Source organism: Acinonyx jubatus, chromosome B3 (assembly GCF_027475565.1).
Source record: "Acinonyx jubatus isolate Ajub_Pintada_27869175 chromosome B3, VMU_Ajub_asm_v1.0, whole genome shotgun sequence".
NCBI classification, from domain to species: Eukaryota; Metazoa; Chordata; class Mammalia; order Carnivora; family Felidae; genus Acinonyx; species Acinonyx jubatus.
The window spans coordinates 132,344,410-132,364,539 of NC_069386.1; the positions used below are offsets into that span (position 1 = coordinate 132,344,410).

General features: G+C 37.3%; 1 protein-coding gene across 7 annotated transcripts in view; it reads right to left on the reverse strand.

Annotated features, from left to right (window-relative positions):
- Window positions 1-20,130, reverse strand: part of CATSPERB (cation channel sperm associated auxiliary subunit beta) — a 107,202-nt gene that overhangs the window by 85,573 nt on the left and 1,499 nt on the right. Inside the window, exons 2-6 of one of the 7 annotated variants that reach the window (XM_053224840.1) lie at window positions 17,410-17,488; window positions 14,684-14,772; window positions 14,038-14,136; window positions 12,101-12,241; window positions 7,283-7,343 (exon numbers count right to left, since the gene is read on the reverse strand). In XM_053224840.1, the coding sequence (XP_053080815.1) occupies window positions 7,283-7,343; window positions 12,101-12,241; window positions 14,038-14,136; window positions 14,684-14,772; window positions 17,410-17,488 (469 nt within the window). Of the gene's footprint in view, window positions 1-7,282; window positions 7,344-12,100; window positions 12,242-14,037; window positions 14,158-14,683; window positions 14,773-16,054; window positions 17,119-17,409; window positions 17,489-20,130 lie in introns of those variants that run through there. The other 6 variants (XM_053224841.1, XM_015086287.3, XM_053224842.1 and 3 more) reach the window with 6 other exon arrangements.

The window sequence follows — 20,130 nt, forward strand, 5'->3', positions numbered from 1 at the left end:
CTCAGTAACTGACAAAAATCAGTACGAATATAGAAAAGCCGAATGCTATCAAACCAACTGACCTAACCAACATTTATAGAGCATTCCAGCTGAGAATAGCAGAAGATTTTTTTCACGTGTGCATGCAAGATTCCCCAAACGAGCCATACCGGACATCTTAACAAATTATCATATGAAATATGTTCTCAGAACACAGAATTAATCTGGAAAAAATAGATAACAGAAAGATATCTGGAAAATCTCCAAGTATCTGGACATCTTACAATGTACTTCTAATAATCACAGGTCAAAGAGAAAGCAGGAGGGCAAATGAGAAAGTATTTCTAACTGAGAGAAAATGAAAACACACCACATCGAAATTTACGAGACGCAGCGAAAGCAGTGCTAGAGAGAAATATATAGCAGTAAAAGATTTATATTGGATAAAAGAAATACCTCAAATCAATGATCTGAAGCTCGGGTTGAAAGACAGTAAAGGCCTTATACAGACTCAAATAGTAAATATTTTGGGCTTTGTGGGCCATATGGTCTCTGTCACAACACTAATTCTGCCACAGTAATACAAAAGCAGCCCCAGCAAACACATAAATTGATGAACATGGCTGTGTACCAATAAAACTCTGTGTACAAACACAGGCTGCGGGCCAAAAGTGTAGTTTGCCGACCCCTAATCTAAAGGTTCCCAAATTAAGAAACTAGGGAAAAGGGGGCAAATTAAACCAAAAGCAAATAGAAGAATAAGATAAAGAGTGAGGTTCAATGAAATGAAGGCCAAAAAAATCAAACAAAACAAAACCCCCCAAAAACTAATATTCTTAATCAGTGAAATCAAAAGATGTTTATTTGCAAGGGTCTATAAAATTGAGGAAACTGCCAGATTAATCAAGAAGAAAAAAAGGTGCAAATAACTCATATTAGAGGTGAAACAGGGAACCTCACTGGGGACTGTCTGTTCTACTCGCTGTGTCATAAATTCAAAAATGTAGATGAAACGGAAAAGTTCCTACAAAGATGCAAACTGCCAAAACACACTTGAGAAAAGCTAGAAGATGCGAATGTTCCCACATCTATTAAGGAAACTGAATTTGTGGTTAAAAGCTTTCTCACAAAGAAAACTCCAGACCCGGATATCTTCACTGGCCTGGAGAAGCTCACCAAACATTTAATGAAAAGAGAATATCAGTACTACAAAATTCCTTCCATAATATAGGAGAGACTCTTCCTCATTTTATGTGTGTATGTATTTGTTTATCTCTGTTCTTAGAAGTCAGCTTTATGTTCAGTGTTATTGAGTTCTAACAGCCTATGTACTTACTTTTGCTTCCCATCAGGTTTACCTGCAGGCCGAGATTTCAAAAACCCCAACAAACAAACACACAGCACTGTGGGATTTCAGGCAGTGACCACCTGCATTTCATTTTGGCAATTAAACCAGGACTCCCTTTCAAAGAAACTTCTATGCAAAGTGCCGTGTTTCTAGAATGAGGCGCGTGTTTTTTCAACCTTGAAGTCACCCTCTTGAAAAGCAGACCCAGAAACCCAAGCTTTCAGAACTTGGTTATAGTATCACCATTGCTGTGGTAATTTTACAACCAATAGCCCCCAAAGTTACTTTATTTAACATAACAGAGGGCTTCAAGACCAGGTGGAATTTCTTGGCAATCTCACCTGCCCCTGCTGACTTGACTGTTCTACATCTGTTTCCATGGGAATCTTCACCCTTAAAGTCCAGGAGATGACCTCAGCTGCACCAAGTTGCCAAGCAGAGCCCATCCGGAGAGGGAGGGGTGGGGGGATTTGGACACAGGGCCCCTTGCTGGTCCCAGCACTGCTGTCTGACCCAGCAACAATGAACCTGTTCACTATTCATAAACGATGTCCAATAAAGAGCATGCATCAAAACTTAAAAGCCAACCTTTCTGCCCAGATTCCTGGATAAAAAGGATTTTTAAAAATCTGTATAATTTGAACCAAAAGGGCAACTATTAAAAATAAACCAAGAAAAAAAATAAAATAAAATAAACCAAGAAATATCCAGAAACAGGTTTCTAGTGAAAGCTTGACTTCCAATGCAATAAAATGATTTAGACAGGTTCTTTTATCTATGGGGAATGCAATGGTATCACAGCCCCTTAGTTAAGCCTTCTGAAAATCCTTAAGTAGAAAGCATTTTAATTCAGAGACCAAAGTGAAAATATCTTTGAAAGAAGAATAATGTGGCTAGGAAGCCTTGTGCCTCTTGGCAAATATTTTCCAACCCACCATGAGCTTGGGCTTTCTGGGAAGGTCACTGGTTTCCCAGTCAAAAACATTCTTGAAGTCATCAGGAATGGAGGGATGGAGACACAGCATCTGGGCAGGTGTGTTTCTAGTTCCGTATCTGGGGCTCAAGAGCCAAAAAGCTTGATCCTGTAGGGCCTCATGAAGACATTCCCCAGGGTGATAAAGACTCTAAAGCATCTGAGGCTCCATAAGAACTCCTGAATGTTACCAGCTGTGCTGGGCTACCCGGACTCTTCCCCAAAGCCTTGCATTGTCTGTCCTTTTTCACTTAAAGTTGAGCACCACCCTGGCGTTCATCAGCAGCATCCACAACAACAAAGCAATTCATTGTATAGTGATAGCTTTATTGGATACCAAATGGAGATGAAGACATTAGGAGAAAATAAAACTCTAGACTGATAACCACAAGAACCTACTAGCCAAATGAGTCCAACAATATATAAAAAGGATAATACATCATGACCAAGAGTTGTTTATCCTAGGATTACAAGGCTAGTGCAAAATTCAAAAATGAATCAAGGAAATCTATCATATCAACATACTAAACAAGAAAATCTTTATTTTCTCAACAGATGCAGAAGAGCATTAACAAAACGCAACACCAATTCACCACAAAAACGCAGCAAATAAAGAAGAGAACTTCCTTAACATGATAAAGGGTATCTACAAAATACCTAACATAATACATAATGTTGAGATATTGAATGTTTCCCTCCTAAAGTTGGAAACGATGCCTAGATGTCCTTTTACTATTCTTATTCAACATGGTCCTGGAGGTCCTGCCTTTACAATAAGGAAAGAAAAAGAAATAAAATGAATACATATTGGAAAGGAAGAAATAAAATTATATCTGTTTTTCCACATAGAAAAATCAAAGAATATACAAAAGGCTACTTGATCCAATAAGTGACTTTAACAAGATTGCAAGGCACTTGGTCAGTCTACAAAATCAATCATATTTCTACATAGCAGCAGTCAACAGCTGGAAATTCAAATATTAACAATAACCCCTTGGGGTGATGGGCATTGAGGAGGGCACCTGTTGGGATGAGCACTGGGTGTTGTATGGAAACCAATTTGACAATAAATTTCATATTTAAAAAATAATAAAATAAAATAAATAAAATAAAATAAAAATAACCACTTATACTATACCAAAGCCATGAAATATTTAGTTATAATTTTTTTAATGTGTAAGATCTCTATGCTGAAAACCACAAAGCCCTGATGAAGTAGTTCAAAGAGGATATAAATAAATGGAGAGGTATACAGTGTCCACTGGTAAGATGTCAATTCTCTCTATAGATTTAATGCTATCCAACATTTTAAAACCACAGGAGTTTTCAAATAGAACTAAATAAGTTTATTCTAAAATTTATAAAGATAAAAGAAGTATACTAACCAAAACAATTTTGAAAAAGAAGATCAAAGTTGAAGGATTAATATTACTTATTATAAGCTTATTATTTATAAAGCTGAAGTAATCGAGACAATTGGTATTTGTGAAAAGACAGGGAACCCAGAAATAGTAATACAATGGAGACAAAGAGTTTTTACAACAGTGGTGCCGGAATAACTGGATATCCATATTCCCCCACCATTAACCTCAGTCCATATAACATACAAAAATTAGCTCAAATTGAGTCATAGACCTCAATACAAAACCTGGAACCACAAAACTCTAGAAGTAAACACAGGAGAACATCTTTGTGAATTTGACTTAGCTGTGATGCCAAAAGTGCAATCCATAAAATAAAAAACTGATAAATTAGACTTCACCAAAATTAAAAACTCTGATATTTAATATATCTTAAAGATATGTATATATACATATCTTAAAGATACATATATGTATGTGTGTATATATATATATGTGTGTGTATATATATATGTGTGTGTATATATATGTTTGTGTGTATATATATATATATATATATATATATATATATATATATATTTGAGCGAGAGAGTGAGTGAGCATGAGTGGGGGAGAGAAGGGCAGAGAGAGAGAGAGAGAGAGAGAGAGAGAGAGAGAGAGAGAATCTCAAGCAGGCTCTATACTCAGTGGGGAGCCCGATGTGGGGCTGTATCCCATGATCCTAGGATCACAACCTAAGACAAAATCAAGTTGGATGTTCAACCAACTGAGCCACCCAGGTGACCTGAGAGATATTCTTAAGAGATGAAAAATATAAGCCACAGCCTGGGAAAAAGTATTTGTAAGTCATATATCTGGTAAGGGATTTGTATCCAAAATCTACAACAAACTTGCAAAAGATCTGCATAGGTAATTCAAATGGCAATATAAGCACAAAAAATGTTCAATGTCATTATTATTAGGGAAATGCAAATTAAAACTATTATTAAATGCCACTACACACCTATTAGAATGGATAAAATTATACACACACACGCGCTCTTATATATGGAGTCAGATAACCTGCTGGTGAGAATGAAAAATGATACAGCTACTTTGGAAAACAGTTTGACAATTTCTTATAAAGTTCAACTTACATTTGCCACATAACACGGTGATCCTACTAGTCGATATTAGCTAAGTGCAATAAAAGTTTATGTTCATAAGAGAACTTGTATGAGAATGCTTGTAGCAGCTCTTCCCAAAATTGCCCCAAACTGGAAAAATACAAATGCCCTTCAATAAAATTAACTATGGTACATCCATACAATGGAATCCTATCCAGTAAGGAAATTTGAAGAAATTGCAACACAGATGAATCTCAAATGAATTACGCTAAGTGAAGGAAGCCAGATTCAAAAGGCTACGTATTCTGTGATTCCATTTATACGACTCTAGAATAGGCAAAATGATAGGAAGGGTAAACAGATCTGTGGTTGCTGGGGCTTGGGCAGCAGGGAGAGGTCGACTACAGGTGGGGTAATTTTACTGGGTCATGGATCAGTTCTGCATCTTGACTGTAGTGATTACACAACTGTATACATTTGTGTAAACTTCTAGACCTGGACGCTAAAGAGGGTACATATTACTGAATGTAAATTATACCTCATTTTCAAAGGGAAAAAATGGACAAATTATGAAGTGTAAATCAAAGAGCAACTCTTTTGACTTTCAATAGTTATACGCTGTTCAAACTTCAGGCTGCCTCCAGCACTCTCTAGCTATCACTACATCTCCCTACGGCTCCATGGGCCTCAGTTAAATCATTTGAAAATGGACATCATAACGGGACCTACCATATAGGGATAAATGAGTTAATATAAGTAGAGTGTTTACAGTAGTGATGAAATACAAGGATTCAGTCAATGTTACCTGCTAGCTCCACCATTACTATGATGACTATTTTGCTACCTTGGTGGTTGATGTGACCTCAACTACCCTTCCCAAGATGTTATGTTTACATAATACTCCAATTCATGGCAGGACAGGAAATAAGATATGATTAAGGAAGAAAAAAATGAATGAGAAAGTATGATCTCCTTTCCCCTGAATACTTTTTTCCCCCAATTTCTAGCATATTACTAATTAGACCATCCTCTCCTATTAAATTATGCACTCAAATATATTTCTTTTACTCGGTCCTGGGAGTTGTGGCAGAGCTCATTTGGTGTCTTTCCATAAAATACTCAAGCTCTCAGCTTGCCTTTGTTCCTCTCTGGGTCACCCTAGAATCACTGCATTTCTGAAACTAAAGTTTGTAAATAGAAGAAGCAAAAATAACGAGTGATCTTCACTTTTTCAGTTCTCAAAGTAGTATCAATATTATGCCAAGGAGCTAGAATGATCCATCCTTATACTGATGAGAGTATAGAAAGAAAGTATGATATCCTGGATGAATTCCTTGAAAAACAAAAAAACCCACCAAGCTTTCAATAGATTAATTTGGAAAAAATTGAGATGAATAAAGGATAAAAATGCCAATATGAACCATATCAGATATTACAGCACTGGGACTTCTTTTACAGACTTTTGCTTTGACACTTCCCTATTTGGAATCTTTTCTATCATTTATCTAATGAACTCTCACTTTTACCCTGAAGGACACACAATTTCATATGTCCTTTAATTACTCCTGTACCTAAAGGGGTTGGTCTATAGGATTCCCATTGTCCTGGTCCCTCATGACTATTTGATTGATACATAGGTGGATGCTGGAACAACACTTGTTGATTAAAGATACTCCTCTGGGAATTTGGAATTGGGTTGGTCCCTAAGAAATATATACTTAAAAAATTGACTAGCAATGAGGCATGTTTAGGAAGATAGTCTGCACAGAGACAGAGAGAGAGAAACAAATGTAGATTTACAGAAAATATAGAAAAGAGAAATAGGAGGAAAGCAGTCTATGGGGTCTTGATGACTGTCCATTTATTAGTACTAATTCCTTCCTGTAACCTGGTTGCATTTTTATTTGGTTCCATGACAAAAACAAATGTCTTATTTTTCCTTCAGTGAAGCCAAGTTGGTTTCTGCTTCTTTCCCCTGCCATATTAAAACAATTTACCCTCCATCATTTTTAATCTATCTCATTAAATGTATCTCATGCCTCAAGATCTACTAGCTCAGTCTACCAGCTCAAGATACTTTCCTCCTTTTCCATCTGAGTATTTGCAGTAGGATATAAAGCTATTTATGCTGCCATGTAACATTTAATAGAAGACTCCATAGTGAATAATTCATTACATATTGCAGTCTATTTTCAGGTAACCTATTGGCACATGAATTTCTTGATGCTATAGTTTTTGAGTTCTAGAAAATGAATTTATTTAAATGAAGAACAATATAAATGTTATGTGTGTCAAACCAATCTATCTATAATAGAATTGCCAGATAAAATACAGGAACCCAGGTTAAATTTTAATTTTAGATAAAGTACAATGATTTTTAGTAAGTATGTCTGAAATACTACATGAGACATCATATGGAATAGCAAATAATTTTTAATACAATAAATAATTTTTTATTTGCTAAATTTGGCAATCCAGACCCATGAGTAAAAGAATTGATTCAGATCACTCTTACCTGTATTTTTCGTAATGTTTTCTCTGGGAATTTCAATCAACCAGTAAAGTCGATCACTGAACTTGAATAAAGAAGACATCAGAACACAGTGTTTTACAATGTTCGTGGCCATACTTATTTTGCATATTCAACCTTATCTTTAAAAATGAAATTAAACAAGAGCATCTAATGCATATACCTTTTACTCAGCAATTTCACTGTTAGGAATTCTCCTACATTATACTCACATATGTGTGAAATAAAATATATCCAAGGATATTTTTTGGCATTACTTGTAATAGTAGAGATTGGAAATAACTAAAATCTTAATAGGGATGTCAAACAGTATAGCCATAAAGTGGAATACCATGCAACCACGCTCAGGTAGCACAAAACTGGGGCATTACTGGCTTGATGGGTCAGAGGACAGAACTTGGTGTTAAAAGAGAACTGGGAAATTGAAAAGGAAAATCCCATGAACAAGGGAACTGCAAGAGTGGTGAGCTAAGAGTTAAATATAAACTCTTCTTGCGCCCTGGGGCAAGACAAGTGCAGAGGAGACTCATGAAGTCCTTGTTAAAATAATCAGCCCTGGGGAATCTGGGTGGCTTAGTCAGTTAAGCATCCAACTTCGGCCCAGGTCACGATCTCACGGTTCATGGGTTCAAGCCCCACGTCGGGCTCTGTGCTGACAGCTCAGAGCCTGGAGCCTGCTTCAGATTCTGTGTCTCCCTCTCTCTCTGTCCCTCCCTAGCTCACACTCTGTTCCTCTCCCTCTCTCAAAAATAAATAAACATTAAATAACATTTTTAAAAAGTCAGCCATGGAAGCTTAAAACCTGAGCAAAGATAGCAGCTGCTGAAACCATAGCTAAGACAGTTTACAGTTTGTGTCCAGACAAGAAAGAATCTTTTACACTACAACAACAACAAAAGAGCCCAGCAAATTCTCATAAGAACATAACAGAATCCAGAGCTGCTACAGCTTATTATCTTAAATGTCCAGTTTCAACCAAAATAACAAGACATGAAAAGAAACAGAAACATCTAACTGATTAAAAAAAAAAAAGTTAGATGACAAACTGACCCAGAGTGAGTCCAGAGAGTAGATGAAGACTTCAAAGCAGCTATTACTAATATGTACATAGGCTAGAAGTGCCTGAGTGGCTAAGTCAGTTAAGCATCCAACTCTTGATTTTGCCTCAGGTCATGACCCCGGGTGTGGGATCGAGTCTCATGTCCTGCTACGCACTGAGCATAAAGCCTGCTTAAGGTTCTGTCTCTCTCTCTTTCTCTTTTTCTCTCTCTCTGCCTCTCTCCCCTGCCAGTGCTGGCTCTCTAACATAAAATTTTTTTAATGTATATAGGCTTAAAGAAAATGTCCTAGTGAAAGAATGGATAGGGAATCCTAGCACATGAGTGAAAAATAATAACAATAAGACCAGATGAAAATAATGAGGCTGCAAAGTATAATAACTGAAATAAAATATTTAGTAGATGAGCAGATTGGAGATGATAAAAGAAAGAATCAGTAAACTTAGAGATACAGCAGTTAAAATTATCCATTCTGAAAAATGGGGGAAATGATTAGAGAAACATGAACAGAGCCTTAGATATCTGTGAGATAATGCACATAATTAGAATCTCATGAAGAAAACAGACAAAGGAGCAGAACATATTTTTTCAGAGAAATAGTAGCTGAAGACTTCACAAATTTGGTAAATTTATAATCCAAGAAGCCCATAGAAACCCAATCAGAGTCAATACAAAGAGAAAATCTTAAAAGCATCCAGAGAAAAATGACACATTACATATAGGGGACAAATAAAGAAGATGTGGTATATATATATATATATGTGTATATATACATATATACACATATATATGTATACATATATATACATATATGTATATATACATATATATGTATACATATATATACACATATATGTATATATACACACATACACATATATATGTATATGCATATATACATACATACATGTAAATATACATACACATACATATGTATATACATATATGTGTATATACATATGTATGTGTATGTATACACATATGCACATACATATATATGTATATGTATATACATGTACACATACATACATATATATGTATATATACATATATATATGTACATATACATACACACAATGGAATACTACTGGGCGATGAAAAAGAATGAGATCTTGCCATTTGCAACAACGTGGATGGAACTAGAGGGTATTATGCTAAGCGAAATAAGTCAGTCAGAGAAAGATAAATATCATATGATGTCACTCCTATGTGGAATCTGAGAAACTCAACAGTGGAACATAGGGAAAGGGAAGGAAAAATAAGATAAAAACAGAGAGGGAAGACAACCATAAGAGACTCTTAAGTACAGAGAACAAACTGAGGGTTGCTGGAGGGGAGGTGGGTGAGGGGGTGGGTTAAATGGGTGATGGGCATTAAGGAGGGCACTTTTCTGGATGAGCACTGGGTGTCATATGTAAGAGATGAACCACTAGGTTCTACTCCTGAAGTCAAGACTACACTGTTTGTTAACTAACTTGAATTTAAGTTAAAAAAGAAATGAAGTAGGACACATCCTACCACATGGATGAAGCTTGGAGACGTTACACTAACTGACAGAAGCCAGTCACAAAGAACTAAATGTTGTATGATTTCGTTTACATGAGATGTTCAGAAGAAGCGAAATCTACAATAGATGGGTGTAGTTTAGTGGTTCCCTGCATCTGAAGAGCAGAGGGTGTGCTGGGGAGTTCACAGGGATGGGCTGTCCTTCTGTGGTGATGAAGAAGTTATAAAATTAGACAGTAGTGATTTTTGCACACTCTCTGAATATACTACACACCATTTAATTGTGCACTTTATTTTTTTTAATTTTTTTTTAATGTTTATTTATTTTTGAGACAGAGAGAGACAGCATGAACAGGGGAGGGGCAGAGAGAGAGGGAGACACAGAATCAGAAGCAGGCTCCAGGTTCTGAGCTGTCAGTACAGAGCCCGACGCGGGGCTCGAACCCACAGACTGTGAGATCATGACCTGAGCCGAAGTCGGATGCTCAACCGACTGAGCCACCCAGGCGCCCCATTAATTGTGCACTTTAAATAGGTGAATTGTATGGTATGCAATTATATCTTAATAAAGTTGTTATCCCCGAAAAAATGAGGGGGAATGAAGACATTTTCAAGGGGATGAAACTCCTGGAGAATTCACTGCCCATAGACCTGTACTGTAAGAAATGATGCCTCAACTCCCCAAAAAGCAAATAATCTAGTGAAGAGACAAGCATAAGACATGAATAGACATTTTTCCAAAGAAGACATCCAGATGGCTAACACACACATCACTCATCATCAGGGAAACACAAATCAAAACCACAATGAGATACCACCTCACGTCGGTCAGAGTGGCTAAAATTAACAACTCAGGAAACAACAGATATTGGCAAGGATGCAGAGAAGGAGAGCCCTTTTGCACGGCTGGTGGGAATGCAAACTGGTGCAGCCACTACCCTACGACCCAGCAATTGCACTACTAGGTATTTATCCAAAGGCAACAAAATGCTGATTTGAAGGGGCACGTGCACCCCAATGTTTATAGCAGCACAATTGACAATAGCCAAATTATGGAAAGAGCCCAAATGCCCATGACTGATGAATGGGTAAAGAAGATGTTGTATACAGACCCGATGGAATATTACTTGGCGATAAAAAAAGAATGAAATCTTGCCATTTGCAATAATGTGGATGGAACTAGAATGTGTTATGCTAGGCAAAATAAATCAGTCAGAGAAAGACAGCTATCATATGATTTCACTCATATGTGGAATTTAAGAAACAAAATAGATGAATATAGAAGAAGGGAAGCAAAAATAAGATAAAAACAGAGAGGGAGACAAACCATAAGAGACTCTTAATTACAGAGAACAAACTGAGGGTTGCTGGTGAGGTGTTGGGTGCAGGGAGGGGCTAAATGGGTGATGGGAATTAGGGAGGGCACTTTTTACGGGGTGCCTGGGTGGCTCAGTCATTTGAGCCTCCGACTTCAGCTCAGGTCATGATCTCGCAGTTCGTGAGTTTGAGCCCCACCTCAGGCTCTGTCCTGACAGCTCAGGGCCTGGAACCTGCTTCGGATTCTGTGTCTCCCTCTCTCTCTGCCCCTCCCCTGCTCGTACGCTTTCTCTCTCAAAAAAAAATAAACATTAAAAAAATTGTAATAAAAAAAAAGAAGGGCACTTGTTGGGAGGAGCACTGGATGTTATATGTAAGTGATGAATCACTAAATTCTATTCCTGAAATCATCATTACACTTTATGTTAACTAACTTGGATTTAAATTTTAAAAAATTAAAAAAATAAATAAACACTTCAAATATATTTGTAATGATGTGGGAAGGGATGTCCAGAATTTACAAATTTATTTGCTACCCAAAGGAAAGTGCTGGCCTGAATATTTTGAATGAGACAAGGAATAAACCATTTTCTCTGAAAAAATTAATAAAATAAAATAAAATATTAAAGAAAAGAAATGATAATAATTCTTTGGGCTGAAGAAATAGCCCAAACTTATATCTCTGCAAAAAAATGAAGAGTGGTGGGAATCATTAATACATAGGTAAATAGTAAAAAAAAAAATGTATTTTTTCTTTAATTTCTTAAAAATTGTTTAAAGGAAAACATGTAACACTGTACTGTTAGGTTTAAAACATATATAAATGTGATCTTATGGGCTAGCAATTAAAAAAAAAACACATCCTACAAGAGAGAGTATGCTTCCCATTAATAATATAAAGAATAAAATAAAGTGTCATTACCAAAGTTAAGTTAAAGTGGAAGATGCCTGTATATGTACTGTTTATAATTTCCAAGCTGGGAGCAAGTCCTCCTGATGTGAACACACCTAGAAATTCCTGCGAAGTATGCCCACTTTCAGATAGTAAAAAACACTGGATTTTCTGTAGGAAAGAGAAGGGGTGGAAAGTAATGACAATTTGATGGCGAGAAGCATCTCCCACATTAATTTAAAAATGAGAGGTAATCTATGAATTGTCTATGCTGCTAAAGACGTCTATCTGTAGTAATTTTCGTCTCTAACCAGGAAAAAAAAAATCTATTTTGAAAAAGCACACTTCTAGAACTTAGTAACCTATCACACTAGTGTCATAATAGGTTGAAACCTCAACCATATGGTAATCTTTTCCGTAAAAAGAATGGACATAAAGTTATTACATTTAATAAATATAGAATCAAAGCCACATGCCCATCACATGTAGAAATCCCTGTTTTATTAAAATCATTATTTTGTGTTTAAATTTTACAAGGAGCAAATGTATAAAGGAAAACTCATTTTAGTGTATTTTTATTGCTGTTTCTCAGTTTTGAGAAGGTATATGAAAATGCAGCAACTGGGGCACTGGGTGGTTCAGTCAGTTAAGCATCTGACTTCAGCTCAGGCCATGATCTCACAGTTTGTGAGTTCGAGCCCCACATCAGGCTCTCTGCTGTCAGCATGGAGCCCACTTCGGATCCTATTGTCCCCTTTCTCTCTGCCCCTCCCCTGCTCTCTCTCTCTCAAAAATAAGTAAAATAACATAATAAAAAAAAAAAAGAAAATGCAGCAATCACAAATGAAAACCAACACGAGATAGATGCTAACAACTTCACCTCATTTAGTTCTCCTAATAGTTAAGACCACTTTGGGCAAGTTGCCTGAGTTTCAGTTTCCCTATCTACAAAATAGGGAAACATATTCATTCCAAAAACGTTTTCTGAGCTCTTACCACAAATCAGGCAGTGTTGTAGGGGCTGGGGAAGCAGAACTGCTCAAAACAGACAAAAAGCCCTGCTCTCAAGGAACTTAGGTTCTAATGGAGATTGGAAGACAGATGAAGACAAACACCTTTTCCCTGTCTTGTCACTGATTTACAATTTATTGCCCTTTGTTAAGATGGCATATAAGCCCCAAATTCTAACCACCCTTTTGAATTACTCACCACTGAGTTCTCCTGTGGCTATACATACTGCATGTGTCAGTAAAGTCTCGGTTTTTCTCCTGTTAATCTGTCTTTTGTCCATTTATTTTACAGGCTCCAGGTACAGAACCTAAGAGGGTAGGTCCAGTACTCCTCTACTTAAGTACTCATCTTACAGAAGATTAAAGGTTGTAATGAACATAAAACGCTTTGAAAAATGCCTGACACATATAAACATTTTATAAATGTTAGGTTTTACTTCTACTAATATATTCTAGAACTACTATATGACAACTCTCTAAAAAGTAGGTGATAATTAAGTTCTTTTTTAAGAGGACAAAACTAGGGATTAGAGGGGTTAGGTAACCTGCTCCAGGGCATGACAGACCATGTATGTCTGTGTATAACTCCAAGATTTGACCCCAGCTCTGAACGTTTTTCTTCCTCTAACATCCATTTTTTGCCCCATAAGTAATCACAAAGAGGAAAGGCATTTTTGACTCAAGGGGGCATGCCCTTCGCAACAGTTGTGAATAAAAGACTTAAATATATGTCTGGCATATCAGGAAAGAACTGGGAACTAAGTCAAAAAAGACTTTGGGAAAAATGTATTTGTCCTTGTGGGGTGTTATATTTATCATAGACTTTCAAACAATCTGTACATTTTTTCTTAACTTAGGTTTTTGTTAGCATTTGCTGCATGGCTATCTTATTTTGGTGTGTGTGTGTGTGTGTTTAAATGCCATTATATGAAATGAAGAAATCAAATGATCCCTTACCCCAAATGGCATCTGCAATGTGGTACTTGTTCTAAAAGAGAAAGATTCTTTCTCTAGGTCATGTGAAGTAAATTTCTCTAACAGGCTGTATCTGTCAAACTTCAAAAGAACAAATCAGATCTATAAAAAATAAAAATCATTACAGCCAACCTTTTAAAAAGGGAAGGAGGGAGCCATTCAGTCAGCTAAGCATCCAGCTTTTGATTTTGGGTCAGCTTGTGATCTAACAGTTCATGAGTTCAAGTCCCGAGTTGGGCTCTGTGCCAATGGTGCAGAGTCTGCTTGAGAATGTCTCTCTCTCTCTCTCTCTCTCTCTGCCCCTCCCCTGCTCATGTTTTCTCTCTTTCTCTCTCTCTCTCTCTCTCTCCCTCTCTCAAAATAAACTTAAAAAAATAAATAAAAAGGGAAGGAGAAGTTATCTTAAAAAAAAGAAAAAGAAAAAACAACCCAGGATGTTCAATGGCTAAATGCAATATTTCACTTGATACAAATGGAATGGAATAGAAAAGATTATTATTTACGTAGAATTTTACCTCCCCAAGTCTGAACATAGTCGAAGGTATTTGAAAACGTACAGTGTTAGTGGTTTTACACGTGGAGCTAAAAAGAATGTGAGAGGTTGTCACATATTATTAATGGATCTTACCAAGTCATTGGAAGAAAGGTACAGCTTGATTATTTCATTCTTTGGGGGGATCCCTTCACTGGCACAAGCAAAGTGTTTCTCTATATCACCTAAATAACAACAAGAATACACATAATTTAGGTCGCTGATAGAAGGATTTCCATGAAAAGAATCGTATTTTTTAAACTGACAAAATAATTTTAAGGGGGTAAGAATTATAGTTGTATATTTTAAATTTAGAAGTGGCCAAAAACCAGGGTTGGTTTTTTTTTTTTAATTTTTAAAATTTTCAACAAATTTCATTATCCAGATGCAAAATCAACAAGAACACTTTTTACTTGAAGCATTCTTCAGAATACATAAAAAAACATATATGTACACACACACATGCATATATATATAACTTGAAGCACTCTTCAGAATATATAATATATATACACACATGCACATATGTTATATATATGTGTTATATATAATGTATATTATATATAACATTCAATCCAAGAAAAATAGAATACACATTATCCCCAAGTACACACAGAAGAATCCCCTGGTTAAATCACACTAAAAGAGACATCACACATACTACAAATCTAGTAAGACTGAAATCATACCAAGTATATTTTCCAGCCACAATGGTACAAAAGTAAAGATCAACAATAAAACAAAGCTGGAAAATCTGCCATGTAAATATTAAATAGTTCTTGACTCTTCAAGTCTTTGGGGAGCACAGAAAAGGGACAGAAGGCAGAATTTGTATTTTAATAGAGAGCCACAGATAGGTGACTCCTCCCCCAAAAAGGGCGGGGGTGGGAGGAAGATCCCTTCTCCTTATCTTGATCTAAAGTGAATCTCTTTGAAAGACAGATACCATATGTTTTCACTCTTATGTGGATCCTGAGAAACTTAACAGAAACCCATGGAGGAGGGGAAGGAAAAAAAGAAAAAAAGAGGTTAGAGTGGGAGAGAGCCAAAGCATAAGAGACTCTTAAAAACTGAGAACAAACTGAGGGTTGATGGGGGGTGGGAGGGAGGGGAGGGTGGGTGATGGGTATTGAGGAGGGCACCTTTGGGGATGAGCACTGGGTGTTGTATGGAAACCAATTTGACAATAAATTTCATATATTGAAAAAAAAATAATAAAGTGAATCTCTTGTAGACAGCAGAGTTGGATCATGTGTTTTTATCCATTCTGACAACCTCCATCACAAGGAATTTAGACTAAAGCCCAAATCCCAGCTTGGCATTCCAGTATCTCATTGACATGAGCCGATTTCCTACCTTTCCAGAGTATTTTACTTTTCCTAACCCTTCATTCTAGCCAAACGAAGCTACACACTTCTCCCCTCACATTATATGATTACCTACCGCCATGACTTTACCATCACTTACCCTGATGTTGTCTTTGTAAAATACTCTTCCCCATGCATGCATAGATAGAGATTACTCATTTTGGGGGCCTGGATTGATTTCTCTCTTTTGTTCAAAGCCTTCCCTGACCACCCCCCGACTCAGGTGGAAGTCAACTCTCCCTTCTCTGAAATCTTAGAAGTTGGCCTGTGACTCTCCAGCCTTAGAGTATACCCATACGTGTGTTACATATTCTCCAGAAGGACCTAGGAACTGGTCCTGGGTCATCCTAGAACTCAAGCAATTCTGCAACAGACCTGTGAACAGAAGACAGACTGAATCCCCCTCTTCATTGTTTGGTCAACAATTTTTTTTTTTTTTTTTTGAATCAAGCATCTACTATGTTCTAGCAGATCCAGTCCAAAATGCTAGAGAATCTAAACAATCTGCACAAGTGGAGGTGGATTGGTTCATTCCTTTTACAAAGCATTTCCACCATAAAAGTCCTACTGAGTGATTTAATCCATGTATTAGTTTCAGAAAATTATCTTCAGTCTCAATCTGTTCGCTTTATGAGGCAGTTTATAATTCATACCACAGGCAACCGTTCATGTAGGAAGAATGAAAAAAATCTATTTAAATAATGAACAACTTTTCAAATATAAAATGCTCCTTAGGGGCGCCTGGATAGCTCAGTTGTAAGCGTCCAACTCTTGTCTTGGCTCAGGTCATCTCACTGGTTCATGAGTTCAAGCCCTGCATCAGGCTACACACTGTTAGTGCAGAGCCTGCTTGGGATTCTCTCTCTCTCTCTGTCCCTCCCCTGCTCGTTCTCTCTCTCTCTCTCTCTCTCAGAATAAATAAATAAACTTAAAAAAATGTTTTTAATTAAAAAAATAGGGGCGCCTGGGTAGCTCAGTCAGTTAAGGCTCTGACTTCAGCTCAGGTCACGATCTTGCCGTCCGTGAGTTCGAGCCCCGCGTCGGGCTCTGGGCTGATGGCTCAGAGCCTGGAGCCTGCTTCCGATTCTGTGTCTCCCTCTCTCTCTGCCCCTCCCCCATTCATGCTCTGTCTCTCTCTGTCTCAAAAATAAATAAACGTTAAAAAAATTTTTTTTAATTAAAAAAAATAAAATAAAGTGCTCCTCAAACTTTAATATTCTATGACTTATAAATGATGAAACACTATAATAAAGGTCTCTATGTACACAACTTAATAACAATAGATTCACAATATTATTAGAAATCGCTAGACAAGAGTACAACAAATAATACCTGAAAAAAACTGAGAGGTAAGGTAAAGAGAAGTACCAAGAAAGTATTTTAACTGTTAACAAGGAAGGGATGGAAAGGAAAACTCCTACGAGAAAATAGAGAGTAAGAGAGTCTGAAACTTACCTTTATTATATATTATTCCTGATGAAAGGTCAAATATGGTCAAAAGTAAAATTATAATATATAAAAGTGGCAATTCCATCTATCAAAAGAAATGAGAATTATTTCTATTCAGTTGCTCTGAACGTACTTTTTAGTTCCTTTTTCTATAAACAACTACATAGTAAAGAAATCATCTATTCCTTTTAAGTTAAAAATATTTCCCTTTTTGTGACAAAACAATGTTAACAGTTGACTAAGCTCTACATTTACTTCCTTGTTGGTATTAAAGATATTTATAATTACCACAAACTAAAGAGCTGGGGCTCTGGTTTTTCTTCAATGTAGATAACTGTTGGAGAGGTGTGATCAATTCTACAGCTGTATAAAACAGAGCCTGACTTGATAAAGACTCTGAGAAGGCAGAGCTGTACCTTATCTGATATTTTGACTGCACTGCTCTTGAGAGAGAGAATGCACACGAGCCCTGAGCATCCCTGTATGTCCCCCCGCCCCCGTGTGCCAACACCACAAAGCCCTGGCCCCTCTTTACCCAGGCCTTTTCTCAGAGTCGTGTTTGTGGCAAGAATCCTTGAAGAACAAGGTAACATCCCCCTTGGGCAAGAGCAGGCTTGTTTCCATGGTGAATCTCCCAGGCTCAGTCTTCTCCTCCTGTAATATACCCCACTATGTGTGTAAGCAAGCATCTGTGATGGGCTGAAATGTGTCCCCTAAAAACTTATATGTTGAAGCCCTAACCCCTAGGGCTTCAGAATGCAGTTGTAGCTGGAGATAGGGTCTTTATACAAGAGTGATTAAGTTAAAGTGAAATCATTAGGGTGGGCCCTGATCCAGTGTGACTAGTGTCCTTATAAGAAGAGGAAATTTGGACATAGATATGCACAAAGGGAAGATGATGTGAAGACACAGGGAAAAGATGACCAAGGAGAGAAGCCTGGAACAGATCCTTCCTTCTTGGCCCTCAGAAGGAACCAACCCAGCTAACACCTTGAACTTAGACATTAAGCCTTCAGAAGTGTGAGTCACTTCTATTGTTTAAGCCAACTAGTGTGTGGCATTTTGTTACTGTAACCTTAGTATGCTAATACAGCTTCCATGATGGATATCTACTCCATGGGATTTGGGGGGCATGGAGACTGGGAGTGAACATCATGCTGACACTCTGGCTACTGCTTTTGCTGTTAGTGATGAAGTCCTTTGTCTCTGACCTAGGAGTCTTGTGTTTTTTGCCAGCATCCAAGAAACAGTAACAGATTGACTTGCCAGATGCAGGTAAAGCATAATCCAGATCCTGTGTGGTTCCTGACATCTGCTGAGTAAATTAAATTTCACTGATGTTTTTCCTCCCTTAAAATTGGTTTGCTTGATTCAATACATTTAATCAACAATATAACATTCAAACATTCATTGGATTTTTAAATTCATCATCTTTATCACATGGTTGGGGAGAACTGTGGGTTTTTTTAAGTGGTTTTTTTTTTTTTTTTTTGGTCATCTGAGAAAACAACTTGTTTTCACAAACTGACACAAAACAGATGAATTAGTGTCCTTCTGTTTCTCTTCTCTCACTCTCTTTGTCCAGAAACATTTTGTTGTTAAGTTTTAGTGCAGCTCACCTCCAGCCAAAGAAAATCTTTTCAGATACCCAGTTGCTCTGAATTTGCTTACAATTGTAATCTTTTTTTAAAAATTTTAAATATTCATTTATTTTTGAGACAGAGCAAGCAGGGGAGGGGCAGAGAGAGAGAGGGAGACACAGAATCTGAAGCAAGCTCCAGGCTCTGAGCTGTCACCATAGAGCCCGATGTGGGGCTCGAACTCACGGACTGTGAGATCATGACCTGAGCCAAAGTCAGACCCTTAACCAACTGAACCACCCAGGCGCCCCATAATCAATTTAATCACAGAAGAAACCCTGCAGAGGTGGAACTCAAGGTTGCATTAAAAAACAGTGGATCACAGTTTTGAAGTCCAGCACAGGTTAAAAACCACAGATGTACCATTTATATAAGACACACACCGATTGTCTCTTAAACTACATATTGACTCCTTATGGACATTATTTTTTTTTAATCATGTAGTGCATCTAGGACAGTCAGTTGCCTAATTCACACAACCCTGAAAAGTTATTCAGCATGGTGAAACTGTATCAGCATGGTGCTATGTGCGATTATATTTTTGGTGTAGGAATGAATTTAACATTAAATGGAGAAGTCATCACAGTCACTTTGAAAATAGTGCCTTAGGGTCACCTGGGCGGCTCCATCATTTCAGCGGCTGACTCTTGGTTTCGTCTCAGATCATGATCTCACAGTTCCTGGATTTGAGCCCCGTGTCAGGCTCTACACTGACAGCATGGAGATTGCTTGGGATTCTCCCTCTCCCTCTCCCTCTGCCCCTCCCGCTCTCTCTCTTGCTCTCTCTCAAAAAAAAAAAAAATAAAATAAACAAAAAAAAAAAAAAAAAAGAAAAAGAAAATAGTGCCTTTGCCAGGAAAATCTTGTATTATTTTGCTCAATATTCACATTAAATGACATAACACCAGTACCAGAACCCATTCGTTTTTCTCCTCCTTAAAAAACTGACTGAAATCTATTATGCCCCGGGGCTCCAGACAGATGCGGTTATTACGTTATCCTCAGACTTGTCCCAGTTCAGTTCTCTCAAATAAATATAAAAAGTTCTCTCGGGGCGCCTGGGTGGCGCAGTCGGTTAAGCGTCCGA